Here is a 16,157-nt window from a genome sequence, read left to right as displayed (position 1 = left end):
CTCATCCAGGTCATTTATAAAAATCATGAAGAGAAGGGGTCCCAGAACAGATCCCTGAGGAACACCACTGGTCACCGACCTCCATGCAGAATGCAAACCATTTACAACCACTCTTTGCCTTCCGTGGACAAGCTAATTCTGGATCCACAAAGCAAGGTCTCCTTGGATCCCATGCCTCCTTACTTTCTGAATGAACCTTGCATGGGGTACCTTATCAAATGCCTTGCTGAAATCCATATACACTACACCTACAGCTCTAGCTTCATCAATGTGTTTAGACACTTCCTCAAAAAATTCAATCAGGCTCATAAGGCACGACCTGCCCTTGACAAAGCCATGCTGACTATTCCTAATCATATTATGCCTCTCCAAATGTTCATAAATCCTGCCTCTCAGGATCTTTTCCATGAACTTACCAATCACTGAAGTAAGACTCACTGGTCTATAATTTCCTGGGCTATCTCTACTCCCTTTCTTGAACAAGGAAACAACATTTGCTACTCTCCAATCCTCTGATATTTCTCCCGTCCCCCTTGATGATTCAAAGATCATCGCCAGAGGCTCAGCAATCTCCTCCCTTGCTTCCCACATTAGCCTGGGGTATATCTCGTCTGGACTCAATGACTTATCTAACTTTATGCTTTTCAAAAGCTCCAGTCTATCTGCCATTTCATTGTCCCTCATTAGGATTTAAGCCTACCTGGTCAATACCTGTGGAGGAGGGGGAACTGCGCAGGCGCGAGTGACGTCAGCGTCGAGTGCGCACTTTAAAAGGCAGGACTTCTTTTCTGAGCGGGCAGTGGAGTCCGTGGAAGCAGAGTCCTGGGCTTTGGCTAAGTGGGCTGAGTCCGTGGAAGCAGAGTCCTGGGCTTTGGCTAAGTGGGCTTCGGCGTAAGGGGACTTCGGTAAGCCTGTGTGATTGCTCGCTGAGGGGAAGAAGGTAAGGTCGCTAGGTGCTTTTTAGACTTATTCTATTAATTCAGTTCGGGTATGGGGGAGACAGTCAGAGCAGTGGTGTGCTCCGTATGCAGTATGTGGGAAGTCAGGGTCAACACAGTTGTCCCTGATGACCACACCTGCAAAAGGTGCGTCCAGCTGCAGCTCCTATCAGACCGAGTTAGGGAGTTGGAGCGGGAGCTGGATGAACTACGGATCATTCGGGAGGCAGAGGCAGAGATAGATAGGAGTTATCAGGAGGTAGTCACACCAAAAATCCAAGAAGTAGGCAGATGGGTGACGGTCCAGAGAGGCAGGGGGAGCAGGCAGAGAGAGCAGAGCACCCCTGCGGCCATTCCCATTAACAATAAGTATACCGTACTGGATACTGTTGATGGGGATGACCTACCAGGAATGAGTTGTAGTGGTCCTGCCTCTGGCACAGAGGTTGAACCCTCAACTAGGAAGGGGAGGAGGGAAGAGAAGAGAGCGATAGTTTTAGGGGATTCTATAGTCAGGGGGGCAGATAGGAGATTTTGTGGGGCAGATCGGGAGTCTCGGATGGGATGTTGCCTCCCTGGTACCAGGGTCCGGGACATCTCAGATCGGGAGCAGGCTATTCTTGAGAATGAGGGCATGAACCCAGATGTAGTGGTCCATGTAGGGACCAATGATGTAGGTAAGGTGAGTGAGGGGGTCCTGCTTAGAGAGTTCAGGGAGTTAGGAGTGAAGCTGAAAGGCAGGACCTCCAGGGTGACAATCTCGGGATTGCTACCTGTGCCACGTGCGAGTGAGGCAAAGAATAGAATGATTATGCACATTAATACGAGGCTGAGAGCATGGTGCAGGAAGGAAGGGGTCAGGTTTTTGGATAATCGATCTTTGTTCCAGGGACGTTGGGATCTGTTTCGAAGGGACGGTCTACATCTGAACCGGAGGGGTACTAACATTCTTGCAGGAATGTTTGCCAGTGCTGCTCGGGGGGGTTTAAACTAGATGTGCAGGGGGCAGGGATCCAGAATACGAGAGAAGATGATATAATGAAGGATAAGGGACAGGTGGGGAATACACGTTTCCCAAATATTAATTGTGTAAAGGAGAAAGGTGAGACAGAACATGTGTTGGAAAAGTTATATGTACAGAGGGTTGGTCAGAAGGAGCATGGGGTTAAATGTGTAGAAGGTTTGGGTGATCTTGAGAAGGTCATCAAAATTCAAGGTGCAATTAGCCCGATGGAAGTTCAAGGAGCTGGGTTAGACAGTGTTTTAAGCAAAGAGAGGAGGAATGGGCTAAGAATTCTATACTTGAATGCGCGTAGTGTCAGAAATAAGACAGATGAACTGGAAGCTCAGATGAAAATGGGGAACTACGATATTGTTGGGATAATGGAGACATGGCTGCAAGGGGATCAGGCCTGGGAATTGAGTGTACCAGGGTATACGTGCTATTGTAGAGACAGAAATATGGGAAGAGGGGGTGGGGTGGCCCTGTTGGTGAGGAATGAGATTCAGTCCTTAGCAAGGGGTGACTTAGGAACAGGGGAAGTAGAGTCTGTGTGGATTGAGCTGAGGAACAGTAAGGGTAAAAAGACCCTAATGGGTGTTGTGTACAGGCCCCCAAACAGTAGCGTGGATATTGGGTACAAGTTGATTAGGGAGTTAACATTGGCATGTGCTAAAGGTAATGCAGTCGTTATGGGAGTTTTCAACATGCAGGTGAACTGGGAGAATCAGGTAGGTGCTGGACCCCAGGATAGGGAGTTTGTGGAGTGTCTAAGGGATGTATTTTTGGAACAGCTTGTGCTTGAGCCAACCAGGAACGAGGCTATTTTGGACTTGGTAATGTGTAATGAACAGGAATTGATAAGTGATCTTGAAGTAAAGGAGCCATTAGGAAGTAGTGATCATAACATGATAAGTTTTTATCTACAATTTGAGAGGGATAAGGGCAGATCAGAGGTGTCAGTGTTGCAATTAAATAAAGGAGACTACGGAGCCATGAGGGAAGAGCTGGCCAAAGTTAAATGGGCGGATGCCCTGGCAGGAAAGACAGTGGATCAGCAGTGGCAGATATTCTTGGGGATAATACAAAAGATGCAAAAGCAGTTCATTCCAATGAGAAGGAAGGATTCAAAGAGGGGGAAGGGGCCACAGTGGTTGACAAAGGAAGTCAGAGATTGTATAGCATTAAAGAAAAAGAAGTATGACAGGGCTAAGATGAGTGGGAATACAGATGATTGGGAAAGTTTTAAGGAGCAGCAGATCTTAACTAAAAAAGCAATATGGAGAGAAAAATCAGGTATGAGCTCAGTCTAGCCAGGAATATAAAAGGGGATAGCAAAAGCTTTTTTAGCTATGTGAAGAGAAAGAAGATAGTTAAGAACAATGTTGGCCCCTTGAAGAATGAATTGGGAGAAATTGTTATGGGAAACAGGGAAATGGCAACAGAATTTAATGCGTACTTTAGATCTGTCTTCACCAGTGAGGACACAAGCAATCTCCCAGATGTATGGATGGGCCAGGGTCATAAGATATCAGAGGAATTGAAACAGATTGACATTAGGAAAGAAACTGTGATGAGTAGACTGATAGGACTGAAGGCTAATAAATCCTCGGGTCCAGATGGTCTGCATCCGAGGGTTCTAAAAGAGGTGGCTCAGGAAATTGCGGATGCATTGGTAATCATTTTCCAATGTTCCTTAGATTCAGGATCAGTTCCTGAAGATTGGAGAGTGGCTCATGTTATCCCACTTTTCAAGAAGGGAGGGAAGGAGAAAACGGAGAACTATCGCCCTGTTAGCCTAACGTCAGTCGTGGGGAAGATGCTTGAGTCCATTATTAAGGACGAAATAGTGGCATATCTTGATGGCAGTAATAGGATTAGCCCGAGCCAGCATGGATTTACCAAGGGCAAATCATGCTTGACTAATCTGTTGGAGTTTTTTGAGGGTGTAACAAGGATGTTAGACGAGGGTAAGCCAGTGGATGTAGTGTACCTAGATTTTCAGAAGGCATTTGATAAGGTGCCACATAGGAGATTGGTGAGTAAAATCAGAGCTCATGGCATTGGGGGCAGGGTTTCAACATGGATAGAAAACTGGTTGGCAGATAGAAAGCAAAGAGTAGCAGTGAATGGGTGTTTCTCGGACTGGCTGGAGGTGACTAGTGGGGTACCACAGGGCTCTGTATTGGGACCACAGCTCTTTACGATTTATGTCAACGATTTAGATGAGGGCATTGAAAATTATATCAGCAAGTTTGCTGACGATACTAAACTGGGTGGCAGTGTGACATGCAAAGAGGACGTTAGGAGAATACAGAGAGACTTGGATAGGCTGGGTGAGTGGGCAAATACTTAGCAGATGTCATTCAATGTGAATAAATGTGAAGTTATCCACTTTGGAAGCAGGAACAAGAGGGCAGAGTATTGTCTGAACTGTGTAGAGTTAGGTAAGGGAGAAATGCAAAGAGACCTAGGAGTCCTAGTTCATCAGTCAATGAAGGTGAATGAGCAAGTGCAACAGGCAGTGAAGAGGGCAAATGGAATGTTGGCCTTTGTTACAAGGGGAATTGAGTACAAGAGCAAGGATGTCCTTTTGCATTTGTACAGGGCCCTGGTGAGACCACACCTGGAATATTGTGTACAGTTTTGGTCTCCAGGTTTAAGGAAGGACATTCTGGCAATTGAGGAAGTGCAGCGTAGATTCACTAGGTTGATTCCTGGGATAGCAGGGCTGTCTTACGCAGAGAGATTGGAGAGATTGGGCTTGTACACACTGGAATTGAGGAGATTGAGAGGGGATCTGATTGAAACATTTAAGATAATTAAAGCATTTGATAGGATTGAGGCAGGAAATATGTTCCAGATGTTGGGAGAGTCCAGTACCAGAGGGCATGGATTGAGAATAAGAGGTCAGTTATTTAAAACAGAGTTGAGGAAGAGCTTCTTCTCCCAGAGAGTTGTGGAGGTGTGGAATGCACTGCCTCGGAAGACGGTGGAGGCCAATTCTCTGGATGCTTTCAAGAAGGAGCTGGATAGATATCTGATGGTTAGGGGAATCAAGGGATATGGGGACAAGGCAGGGACTGGGTATTGATAGTGAATGATCAGCCATGATCTCAGAATGGCGGTGCAGACTCGAGGGGCCGAATGGTCTACTTCTGCACCTATCGTCTATTGTCTATTGTCTATACTACCTCTCCAGCATTGTTTTCCAGCGGTCTGATATCTATTCATGCCTCTCTTTTACACTTTATATACCTGAAGGAACTTCTGGTATCCTCTTTTATATTATTGGCTAGCTTACTTTCGTATTCCATTTTTACCTTAATGACTTTCTTAGTTGCCTTCTGTTGCTATTTGAAACCTGCCCAATCCTCTCACTTCCCGTTAATTTTTGCTCTATTATATGCCCTCTCTTTTGTTTCTATGTTGACTTTTGACTTCTCTTGTTAGCCACGGTTGTGTCATCTTTCTTTTAGAATACGTCTTCATCTTTGGATGTATATATCCCATGTCTTTGAAATTGCTTCCAGAAATTCCAGCCATTGGTGCTCTCCTGTCGTCCCTGCCAGTGTTCTTTTCCAATCAGTTCTGGACAACTCCTCTCTCATGCCTCTGTAATTCCCTTTTCTCCACAATAATATTGGTACATCAGACTTTAGATTCTCCTTCTCAAGTTTCAGGGTAAATTCAATCATATTATGATCTCTTGTCCCTAAGGGTTCTTTTACCTTAAGGTATCTAATCAATTCTGGTTCATTGCACATCCTGCAGTTATTAAGGTGGATAAGTTCCCAGGACTTGATGGGATTTACCCCAGGCTTTTGAAGGAGGCAAAAGATGAAATTTCTGGACCCTTGACCAGTATCTTCATGTCCTCTCTCACCACAAGTGAGGTCCCAGAGGACTGGTGAGTGGCTAATGTTGTACATGTATCTAAGAAAGGAACAAGGGAAAATCCTGGGAACTATAGACCAATGAGTCTTGCATCGGTTGAGGGAAATTGCTGGAGAAAAGTTTTAGGGATTGGATATGTGAGCATTAGGAAACTCATGGCCTAATTAGGGAGAGCCAGCTTGGCTTTGTGTGGGGCAGGTCATGTCTTACCAACTCGATTGAGGTTTTTACAAGGTGACAAGAGAGATTGATGAGAGTAGGGCAGTGGATGTTGTCTACATGGATCTTAGTAAGCTGTTTGACAAGGTCTCTCAGGGGAGGCTAATTCAGAAGATAAGGATGCATGGGATCCACGGTGAATTGGCTGTTTGGATTCACAACTGGCTAGTGGCTAGAGGCTAGTGGTTGAAGGAACATTTGTGCTGGAGGTCTGTAATTACTGGTGTTCCGCAGGTATCTGTGCTGGGACCTCTGCTGTTTGTAATGACATAGATGGATGGGCTAGTGATGCCGAGATTGGTAGAGATGTGGATAGTGCAGAAGACTGGCAAAGAATACAGCACAATGTAGATCAATTGCAAATATGGGCTGAGAAATGGCAGATGGAGCTTAACCCAGATAAATATGAGGTGTTGCACCTCAGTAGGGCAAATATAAGGAGACAGTACATTGTTAAAAGCAAGGTCCTTAACAGTGTTGCTGAGCAGAGAGATCTTGGGATCCAAGTTCATATCTCCTTGAAAGAGGCTACACAGGTTGATAAGGTGGTTCAGAAGGGTTATGGAAGGCTTGCTTTTATTAGTTGAGGCATTGAGTTCAAAAGTCAGCAGGTTCTGTTGCAACTTTATAAAACACTGGTTAGGCCACATCTGGAGTATTGCATACAGTTCTTTTCACTCCATTATAGGAAGGATGAGGAGGCTTTGGAGAGGGTGCAGAAGAGGTTTATTGGGATGCTGCCTGGATTAGAGGGCATGTGCCATCATGAGAGGCTGGATAAAGATCTGATAGAGGTTTACAAGATTATGAGAGGCATAGATAGAGTATCTGTTTCCCAGGGCTGAAATGTCTATTACCAGAGGGCATGCATTGAGGTAAGAGGGAGTAGATTCAAGGGGGATGTGAGGGGTAAGTTTTTTACTCAGAGTCATAGATACCTGGAATGTGCTGCCTGGTATGGTGGTAGAGGCAAATATGTTAGAGGTGTTTAAGAGTTATTTGGATGGGCACATGGATGTAGGGAAGATGGAGGGATATAGACATGGTGTAGGTAGGAGGGATTAGTGTTTTGGTGTTTTTGATTTTCTGTTTAGCTGATTCAGCACAACATTGTGGGCTGAATAGCCTGATCCTGTGCTGTACTGTTCAATGTTCTAAGTTCTTAAATAAAGAACAAACAGGTGAAAGACTATTGTAGGCAGGACACACCAGGGGAGAGAATCAATAAACACTTTTCGTTCCAGATTGCACAAACAGCAAATCATCTTCAGTTGTTTGCAATCACATAGGTGTGTATTGTACTCTATCTCTGAATTCCAATTTCATTGAAGCTCCTTGATCTGGATATGATATTAACTAGAAGGTGTGGAAGATGTGGAAGCTTTAGAGAGGGTGCAAAGGGGATTTCCAAGGATGCTACCTGAATTCCAAAGGTTGTTTGGAAATCATTAGTGAGGCACCAATCTTATGGTCAGTGCCATGTTTATATTATTAGATATTTATTAGAGAGTGTAGGTAAGGCGGTGGCAGTGGGCAACAGCAAAAAAAAAGATAACACCAGGGAGTAGCAAGTAAAACAAAGTAACAAAGAACATGTCCTTGTGCTCTCCATTTATGCTGCAAACTAGTATGAAAGTATTCCACACTTGCTACATTTCTGGTTGCCTCATTATATGAATCTCGGTATATTTCAGTATATTAAAGAGACTAACCTAGAAGTTCTGTGCACTCAGGAGGATGATGCGGCTCTGGGTGCTAACGATTGTTTTGATATCCTCCTCATACCCACAATAATATCCCCATCCCATGCTGGGGAAAAAAATTAAAGGTATATCCAAGGCCTTTGACATTATCAAAATTTGCCACTCTATGCTGAACAAAAAATGAAATTTGTGGGTGAGTTAGGGGCAGGTAGAGTAATTAGAAGCAGGGGTAGGGTTGGCCAGCTGGCCCCTTGAGTCTGCTATGCTGCTTGATAAGATCAGGGCTAATGTGGAAATTACATCAGGGTCACAAGTTCATTTGATTTTGAAGTGCCTTCTTAAGCTATTGTGACATAAAATGCTGTTTCCGTGCTGTGATTGTTATATGGTTATATTCCAGGAGTGTGTGTGTGTGCGTGCACCCTGAACTCCTGGTGGAGTCATCGGGGCGCCGTCATGATAAGCTTTTTGCACCTTTTTGCTCATCGTACGGCGTGTCTTGGGCATCTGAAACCTGGTGGAGCCCATCCCTCCCCAGGTTTTATTATACAAGGTTGAGTTGCTAGCTCAACACTCAACCCAGCATGGATGGAAAGCGTGCAAGGGAGCCTGCGGATTCAAACTCGGGAGCCTTCGCTCCAAAGTCTGTTGCTGATGCCACTATGCCACCAGCCAGTCATTCCAGGAGTATAAATCTTCAATTACACTATGCTGAGCATAAAACTGTGTTATGCAATTAAGAAAGACATGGGAGACTGCAGATATAACCATATAACAATTACAGCACGGAAACAGGCCATCTCAGCCCTTCTAGTCCGTGCCGAATACTTACTCTCACCTAGTCCCACCTACCTGCACTCAGCCCATAACTCTCCATTCCTTTCCTGTCCATATACCTATCCAATTTTACTTTAAATGACAATATCGAACCTGCCTCTACCACTTCTACTGGAAGCTCATTCCACACAGCTACCACTCTCTAAGTAAAGAAGTTCGCCCTCGTTTTACCCTTAAACTTTTGCCCCTCGACTCTCAACTCATGTCCTCTTGTTTGAATCTCCCCTACTCTCAATGGAAAAGCCTATCCATGTCAACTCTATCTATCCCCCTCATAATTTTAATTACCTCTATTTAGTCCCCCCTCAACCTTCTATACTCCAAAGAATAAAGACCTAACCTTTCTCTGTAACTTAGATGCTGAAACCCAGGTAACATTCTAATAAATCTTCTCTGTACTCTCTCTATTTTGTTGACATCTTTCCTATAATTCAGTGACCAGAACAATTGTACAATTTTAACATTACATCCCAACTCCTATACTCAATGCTCTGATTTATAAAGGCCAGCGTACCAAAAGCCTTCTTCACCACCCTATCCACATGAGATTCCACCTTCAGGGAACTATGCACCATTATTCCAAGATCACTCTGTTCTACTGCATTCCTCAATGCCCTGCCATTTACCATGTATGTCCTATTTTGATTAGTCCTACCAAAATGTAGCACCTCACACTTATCAGCATTAAACTCCATCTGGGGCAACAAAATTTCTGCTGGAGGAACTCAGTGAATTAAGTAGCTTCTTTAGTTTTGGATCCAACTCTCACCACCTTCAACACCCTCTACTGTCCCTGCATGGATGCTTAATACAGTGAGTTCCTCCAGCAAGCTATTTGTTGCTCCAAAGTTCTGATGCAGGATTTCAACCCAAACCATCAACAATTCCTTCTCCCCACAATGGTGCTTGATCCACTGAGTTGCTCCAGCAGATTATTTATTCTGCAATTTAGTTTGTGGGCAACATAGAAATATTGAAAACCTACAGAACATTACAGGCCCTTCGGCCCACAAAGTTGTGCCGAACATGTCCCTACCTTAGAAATTACTAGGCTTACCCATAGCCCTCTATTTTTCTAAGCTCCATGTACCTATCCAAAAGTCTTTAAAAGACCCTATCGTATCCACCTCCACCACCGTTGCCAGCAGCCCATTCCACACACTCACCACTCTCTGAGTAAAAAACTTACCCTTGACATCTCCTCTGTTACCTCCTCCCAAGCACCTTAAACCTGTGTTCTCTTGTGGCAACCATTTCTGCCCTGGGAGAAAGTTTCTGACTATCCACACGATCAATGCCTCTCATCATCCTATACACCTCTATCAGGTCATCTCTCATCCACAGTCACTCCAACAAGAAAAGGCCGAGTTTACTCAACCTATTCTCATAAGGCATGCTCCCCAATCCAGGCAACATCCTTGTAAATCTCCTCTGCACCCTTTCTATAGTTTCCACATCCTTCCTGTAGTGAGGTGACCAGAACTGAACACAGTACTCCAAGTGGGGTCTGACCAGGGTCCTATGTAGCTGCAACATTACCTCTCAGCTCCTAAATTCAATTCCATGATTGATGAAGATCAATACACCGTACGCCTTCTTAACCACAGAGTCAACCTGCGCAGCTGCTTTGAGCATCCTATGGACATGGACCCCAAGATCCCTCTGATCCTCCACACTGCCAAGAGTCTTACCATTAATACTATATTCTGCCATCATATTTGACCTACCAAAATGAACCTCTTCACACTTATCTGGGTTGAACTCCATCTGCCACTTCTCAGCCCAGTTTTGCATCCTATCAATGTCCTGCTGTAATCTCTGACAGCCCTCCAACCTATCCACAACACCTCCAACCTTTGTGTTATCAATAAACTTACTAACCCATCTCTCCACTTCCTCATCCAGGTCATTTATACAAAGTTTGTAAATATCACGAAGCGTAAGATCCCTGAGGCACTCCACTGGTGACCGACCTCCATGCAGAATATGACCCGTTTACAACCACTCTTTGCCTTCTGTGGGCAAGCCAGTTTTGGATCCACAAAGCAATGTCCCCTTGGATCCCATGCCTCCTTACTTTCTCAATAAGTCTTGCATGGGGTACCTTATCAAATGTTTTGCTGAAATCCATATACACTACATCTACTGCTCTTCCTTCATCAATGTGTTTAGTCACATCCTCAAAAAATTCAATCAGGCTCATAAGGCACGACCTGCCCTTGACAAAGCCATGTTGACTATTCCTAATCATATCATACCTCTCCAAATGTTCATAAATCCTGCCTCTCAGGATCTTCTCTATCAACTTATCAACCACTGAGGTAAGACTCACGGGTCTATAATTTCCTGGGTTATCTCTACTCCCTTTCATGAATAAAGGAACAACATCCGCAACCCTCCAATCCTCCAGAACCTCTCCCGTTCTATTGATGATACAATGATCATCGCCAGAGGCTCAGCAACTGTCCAAAGAAAGAATGACTAACATTAATATGATGTATTCCACAATCTTTTCAAGACATCCCAAAGTGTCTTACAGCCTAGTGGAGGACAACTGAAATGCAGTCACCTGGGGAACATAATAAAGACAGGTAGTTGTAGTTGAGGCTTGTATGTCACCATAGATGCAGCTGAGATGTAATCAGTTCACAATCTCTGCTGGAAGTAGTGTGTTTGTAGTTCTTTGAATCTGATTCAAGTTAATATCACTGACATGTTGTTTTGTGGCAGCTGTACAATACATAAAAATTACCATAAGTTACAATAGGAAATATATAAAAATAAATAGTGCAAAAAGAGAGCAAAAGAGTGAAGTAGTGTTCATGGACCATTCAGAAATCTGATGATGGAGAGAAGCTGTTTCTAAAATGTTGAGTCTTTGGCTTTACAGATGATGAATGACCAGTATGCTTGTGTTTGTAGGTGTGTGTGTGTGTCTATAGAGAAAGTGAGAAGGGTGAGGGACCTGAATGAGGAAAATAGGAGGCAGAGGACCTTTCAAAGGAGGAGGAAAATTTAGAACATAGGAGAATACAGCGTAGGAACAGGTCCTTTGACCCACAGTGTCTGTGTGAGGTGAGGCCCTCTGTTGGTCAGGGTTGTCCATGGATGTTGCGTTCCAGCTGTCTTCTTGTTTCACTATCCAGTACACAAGCCAAGGCAGTACAATATTGAGAGCAAGCTGCTGGCTGTGCAGCAAGCTTTTCCTCCCCATGTAGCTGACGAATCCAAAGGAACAGCAGAGACTGATACAGTTTGGCTCCAGCGGCGTCACAGGACTTACTAGTCAGCATAGAACTCAACATAGGACTGCCTTAGAGAATCCAGCTCTGTATTTTTCCTAAAGACTTCCCCATGAGTGGATACAGCTACAAGGTAGTGAGCAATGTTCCCTCCAAAATGTATGCACACATCTTTTGCTACTAGCGCACAAAGAAATTTAAACTGCGCACAGAATGTTGTCACCTTCTACTTCAATGGCATGTTCAGTATTTTTCACAATCATACACAATCACATTTCCTTCTCCGGTTTCTGATGCCAATGTGTTGACAACATGGAATTTGCGATGATTTATCTGCAGATTTTAGAAATGACTTATTTATTCTGTTTTTATTAAAGAAATGATTGATTCACTATGTCGAATTCCAAAGTGCGTGAAGTGCAAAAGAACTGCTAGTTCATTTAAAGCAGCGTTGCTTAATGAAACAGTAGAAACTGCTACACTGAAAGCTCATGAGGTCAGGGACATGTAGATACAAGAAATATTTATATACAATCCAGAAACTGGTGTTAGCTGCGTATATTGTCGTGATGCAAAAGTTGCTGGAGAATTTGCAAGTGGGATGAAGTGTAGTGATATTTGGAAACTTGATTTTTTAAAGCATCATTTAGCATCATAAAGCATCATTTTGCACATACAGACAGTGTGCAAAAGCTCCAGTGAGAAAATCCTTCATTGCCCACTACAGGCCCACTCTGTATGTTTTGTAAGAGTGCAGATGAACAAGAGCAAAAATAATCAAACCCAGAGGAGATCAAAGTTCCTATTGACAGTGCTTTACCAGTTGTTAAAATGAATACCTCTATATATAAAATTCGGTGCATACATGGTGTCACTGGGCAAAAAATTACACAGCACAAGATTTTTCTGCACATTGGTCATTACAAGTTAGAGGCAACATTGGTAGTGGAGGTTTGAAATCAGTTTTCCTTCTAGATGAGCTGTCAACCGTGGCTGACAAGCCTCATCTGCCAGAAGTGACTGGTTTTAACACATCAGTAATAACCTCTTTGCCCCTTCTCCTGTCATTAGAAACAGTTGTGATAGCCTGTATCTGCCATGATTAAAATTGGGGGAAGTGGTATTCCTTGTTGGCAAACAGGCAGAAAAAAATTGGTAGCCTTTTGATGTAATCTATTGGGAAACTAGCAGACAGGAAAAGGTGATGATTCACTAGTGATCATTTTGCCCAGTGAGTAAAGAAGAACTTTACTTGTCAACCCAAGAGATTCTATGATAATGAATAAACAGTTGGGGTTTTCAGCTGAGACCCTTCAGCAGGACTGGAAAGGAAAGGGAAAGATGCCAGAATAAAAAGGTGGGGGGAGGGGAAGGAGGACTAGCTAGAAGATGATAGGTGAAGCCAGGTGAGTGGGAAAGGTAAAGAGCTGGAGACAAATGAACCTGATAAGAGTGGAGTGTGGACCACAGGAGAAAGGGAAGAAGGAGGGCACCCGGGAGGAAATGATTGACAGGTGAGGAAAAGAAGTATGGAAGAACAGGGAAGGTGGAGGGGAAAAAAATTACCTGAAAGAGAAATTGATGTTCATATCAGTTGGTGGCTACCCAAATGGAATGTGAGCTAATTCTCCTCTAATCTGAGTGTGGCCTCATCATGGCAAAAGAGGAGGCCATGGGCTGGCATGTTGAAATTGGAATGGGGATCTGAATTAAAGTGTTTGGACACCAGAGAGCAGAGATGCTCGACAAAGCACTCCCCCAGTTTACGACGGGTCTCACCAATGTAAAGGAGGTTGCATCAGAAATACCGGACACAATAGATGACCCCAGTAGATTTGCAGGTGAAGTGTTGTCTTATCTGGAAGCATTGAACCTGGGCTCTGAATGGAAGTGAAGGAAGTGGTGAATGGGCAGGAGTAGCACTTAGGCCACCTGCAGGGATAAGTGCCAGGCAGGAGATTAGTGAGGAGGAATGAATGGATAAGGGAATCACAGAGGCAGCGAACCCTGCAGGAAGTGGAGGAGAGGGGGTAAGTCAAGATATGTTTGGTGGTAGGATCCCGTTGCAGATGGGAGAAGTTGCAGAAGCTCATGGAGTGGTAGGTGAGGACATGAGGGACTCTATCCCTGGTGGCAGGGGGAAGATGAGGTGAGTGCGGAAACAGAGGAGATGCAGGTCAGGGCAGCACCAAGGGTGGAGGAAGGGAAACCCCCATTCTTTGAAGAAGAAGGACATCTCTGTTGTCCTGGAAAGGAAAACCTTGTCCTGGGAACAGATGCAGCAAGAATGACAGAACTGAGAAAAGGCATTAGCATTTTTATAAGAAACAGAGTAGGAAGAGGAGTAGTCAAGATAGTTGGGGGAATCAGTAGGCTTATAAAAGATGTTGGTAGACAGTTTGTCTCTAGAGATGGAGACAGAGAGATTGAGAAAGGGAATGGAGGTGTCAGAAATGGACCAAGTGAATTTAAGGGCAGGATGAAGTTGGAGGTAAAGTTAATGAAATTGATGAGCTCAGCATGGGTGCATGAAGTAGCGCTAATGCTGTCGTCAATGCCGCAGAGGAAAAGTTAGGGACCATTACCATGAAAGGCTTGGAACATGGACTGTTCTACGTAGTCCACAAAGAGGCAAATAAATCTGGGGCCCATGTGGGTGCTCATGGCTACCCCTTGAGTATGGAGAAAGTGGGGGGACCCAAAGGAGAAATTATTGTGGGTGAATGCCAGATAGAGAAGGGTGGTGTTGCAGGGGAACTTGTTGGGCTTTTTGTTGAGAAAGAAACAGAGTTTTAAGGCCGCCTTGTTGGGGCACAGAAGTGTATAGGAACTGGATATCCATGAAGAAAATGAGGTGGTCAGGGCCAGGGAATTGAAAGTTGTTGAGGAGCTTGAGAGCACAATTTTCTTGGGCTTTTTATAGTTACTAAATTATACTTAACCTCTACTGTAGTATGTTCCTACTGTGATATTCCTTAGTAAGGTTCTGAGATACTCGCCAGTGTTTCCTAAAACTCTGATTGTATTTTCTTCTCCCTACATCCAAGCCACACAGTTAGTATTTGTAGAGACAGTGAAACAGTATTAGCTAACCAGTGGGAAGTACAAATCAGGTGCTCTCGACTCACACTTCTCTTCATCTCTTCATAGGTTGTCATTTGGCTACAGTGACATTTTTGTCATTTTTTAAGCATGAACATTTGTGCTTTTTTCTCCACAGTCTTCCAAAGAAAAAATTGGTGCCAAATAGGACACGTTATTTAATACAAACATCCAGGCCCACAGTAAGCAATACGTGAAGATGTAATAGAGATGTCTCTGAAAAGTTAGTGCTTTGATTCTGACATGTGTGTTCCCATGGTTTCGTTCCCCTCTCCTTTGTCACAGGTCCTAGTGGTACCAATATCATTATAGGGTCCATCGCAGGCGCCATCCTGGTGGCTGCCATTGTCCTAGGGGGTACTGGATGGGGATTTAAGTAAGCGACAAGCATGCCTCTTCCTGATGCTTCCTACTTTACTCCATTTGGAAGATAACACCCAAATGCTTTCCTGCTTGGATTCTGCAGTAGATACAATGAATTTGCAATGATTGACTAATAAATGAAGTAAGGATTTCAATTAATTTCTTTGCTTAGGCCCAGTAGCATCTCCTGCAGGTAATAATTAAGTTTACATGCCATCAAAGCCAAATTAACCTTCAGCTCATAATCTGGATGAGATCAGCCATTTCCTAAAGTGAATTTCCATCTACACGTTTGTACATTAATTCAGTGTAACGTACATTAATTGATTCCAGACATTACTGGGAGTTCTTATTCCTGTAGCCCATAGGTGTCAAGCTCAAGGCCCGCGGGCCATATCCGGCCCGGCGTACAATTATATCCGGCCCACGAGATCATTTTAGATAGATTTATTATTTTAATTATTAATGGCCCGGCGATATGAAGCCTATGATTGTAAGTTAATACCAATCATAAAAATAATGCTTGCTCAGCAGTCTTCTTCATAAGAAACGGGATTTGTGAAGTGAAACACTTTGTAGTTATAGCAGAGACTGAGACACATGAGAACAGGCTGAAAAAACGGAGGCAATGAAAGCTGCGTTCGCACGCGCCCGACTGATCCGGCCCGCATGAAGCTGCATTTTGCCCAATCCGGCCCGTGACCTAAAATGAGTTTGAATCCCTTGCTGTAGCCTTATCCTGAAAGTCTGCAGTTGAAACTTTTCTAGGCTGAATGTGTAAAAATGTGACAACAAGCAAAAGTTAATAGTTTAATTATTTTAATCCATTAAAACCAGTTGTAGAATTTGGTCATTT

At 43.9% G+C, this 16,157-nt stretch overlaps 1 protein-coding gene across 1 annotated transcript in view; it reads left to right on the top strand.

The window, feature by feature from the left end:
- Positions 1–16,157, top strand: part of adam11 (ADAM metallopeptidase domain 11) — a 365,266-nt gene that overhangs the window by 345,047 nt on the left and 4,062 nt on the right. The window contains exon 25 of the mRNA XM_059955670.1: positions 15,224–15,314. Within this exon, the coding sequence (XP_059811653.1) occupies positions 15,224–15,314 (91 nt within the window). The remainder of the gene's footprint in view (positions 1–15,223; positions 15,315–16,157) is intronic.

This window comes from Hypanus sabinus, chromosome X1, assembly GCF_030144855.1.
Source record: "Hypanus sabinus isolate sHypSab1 chromosome X1, sHypSab1.hap1, whole genome shotgun sequence".
Lineage (NCBI taxonomy): Eukaryota > Metazoa > Chordata > Chondrichthyes > Myliobatiformes > Dasyatidae > Hypanus > Hypanus sabinus.
Note: the sequence above shows the minus strand (reverse complement) of the source record. Positions and strands in the feature narration are given on the sequence as shown.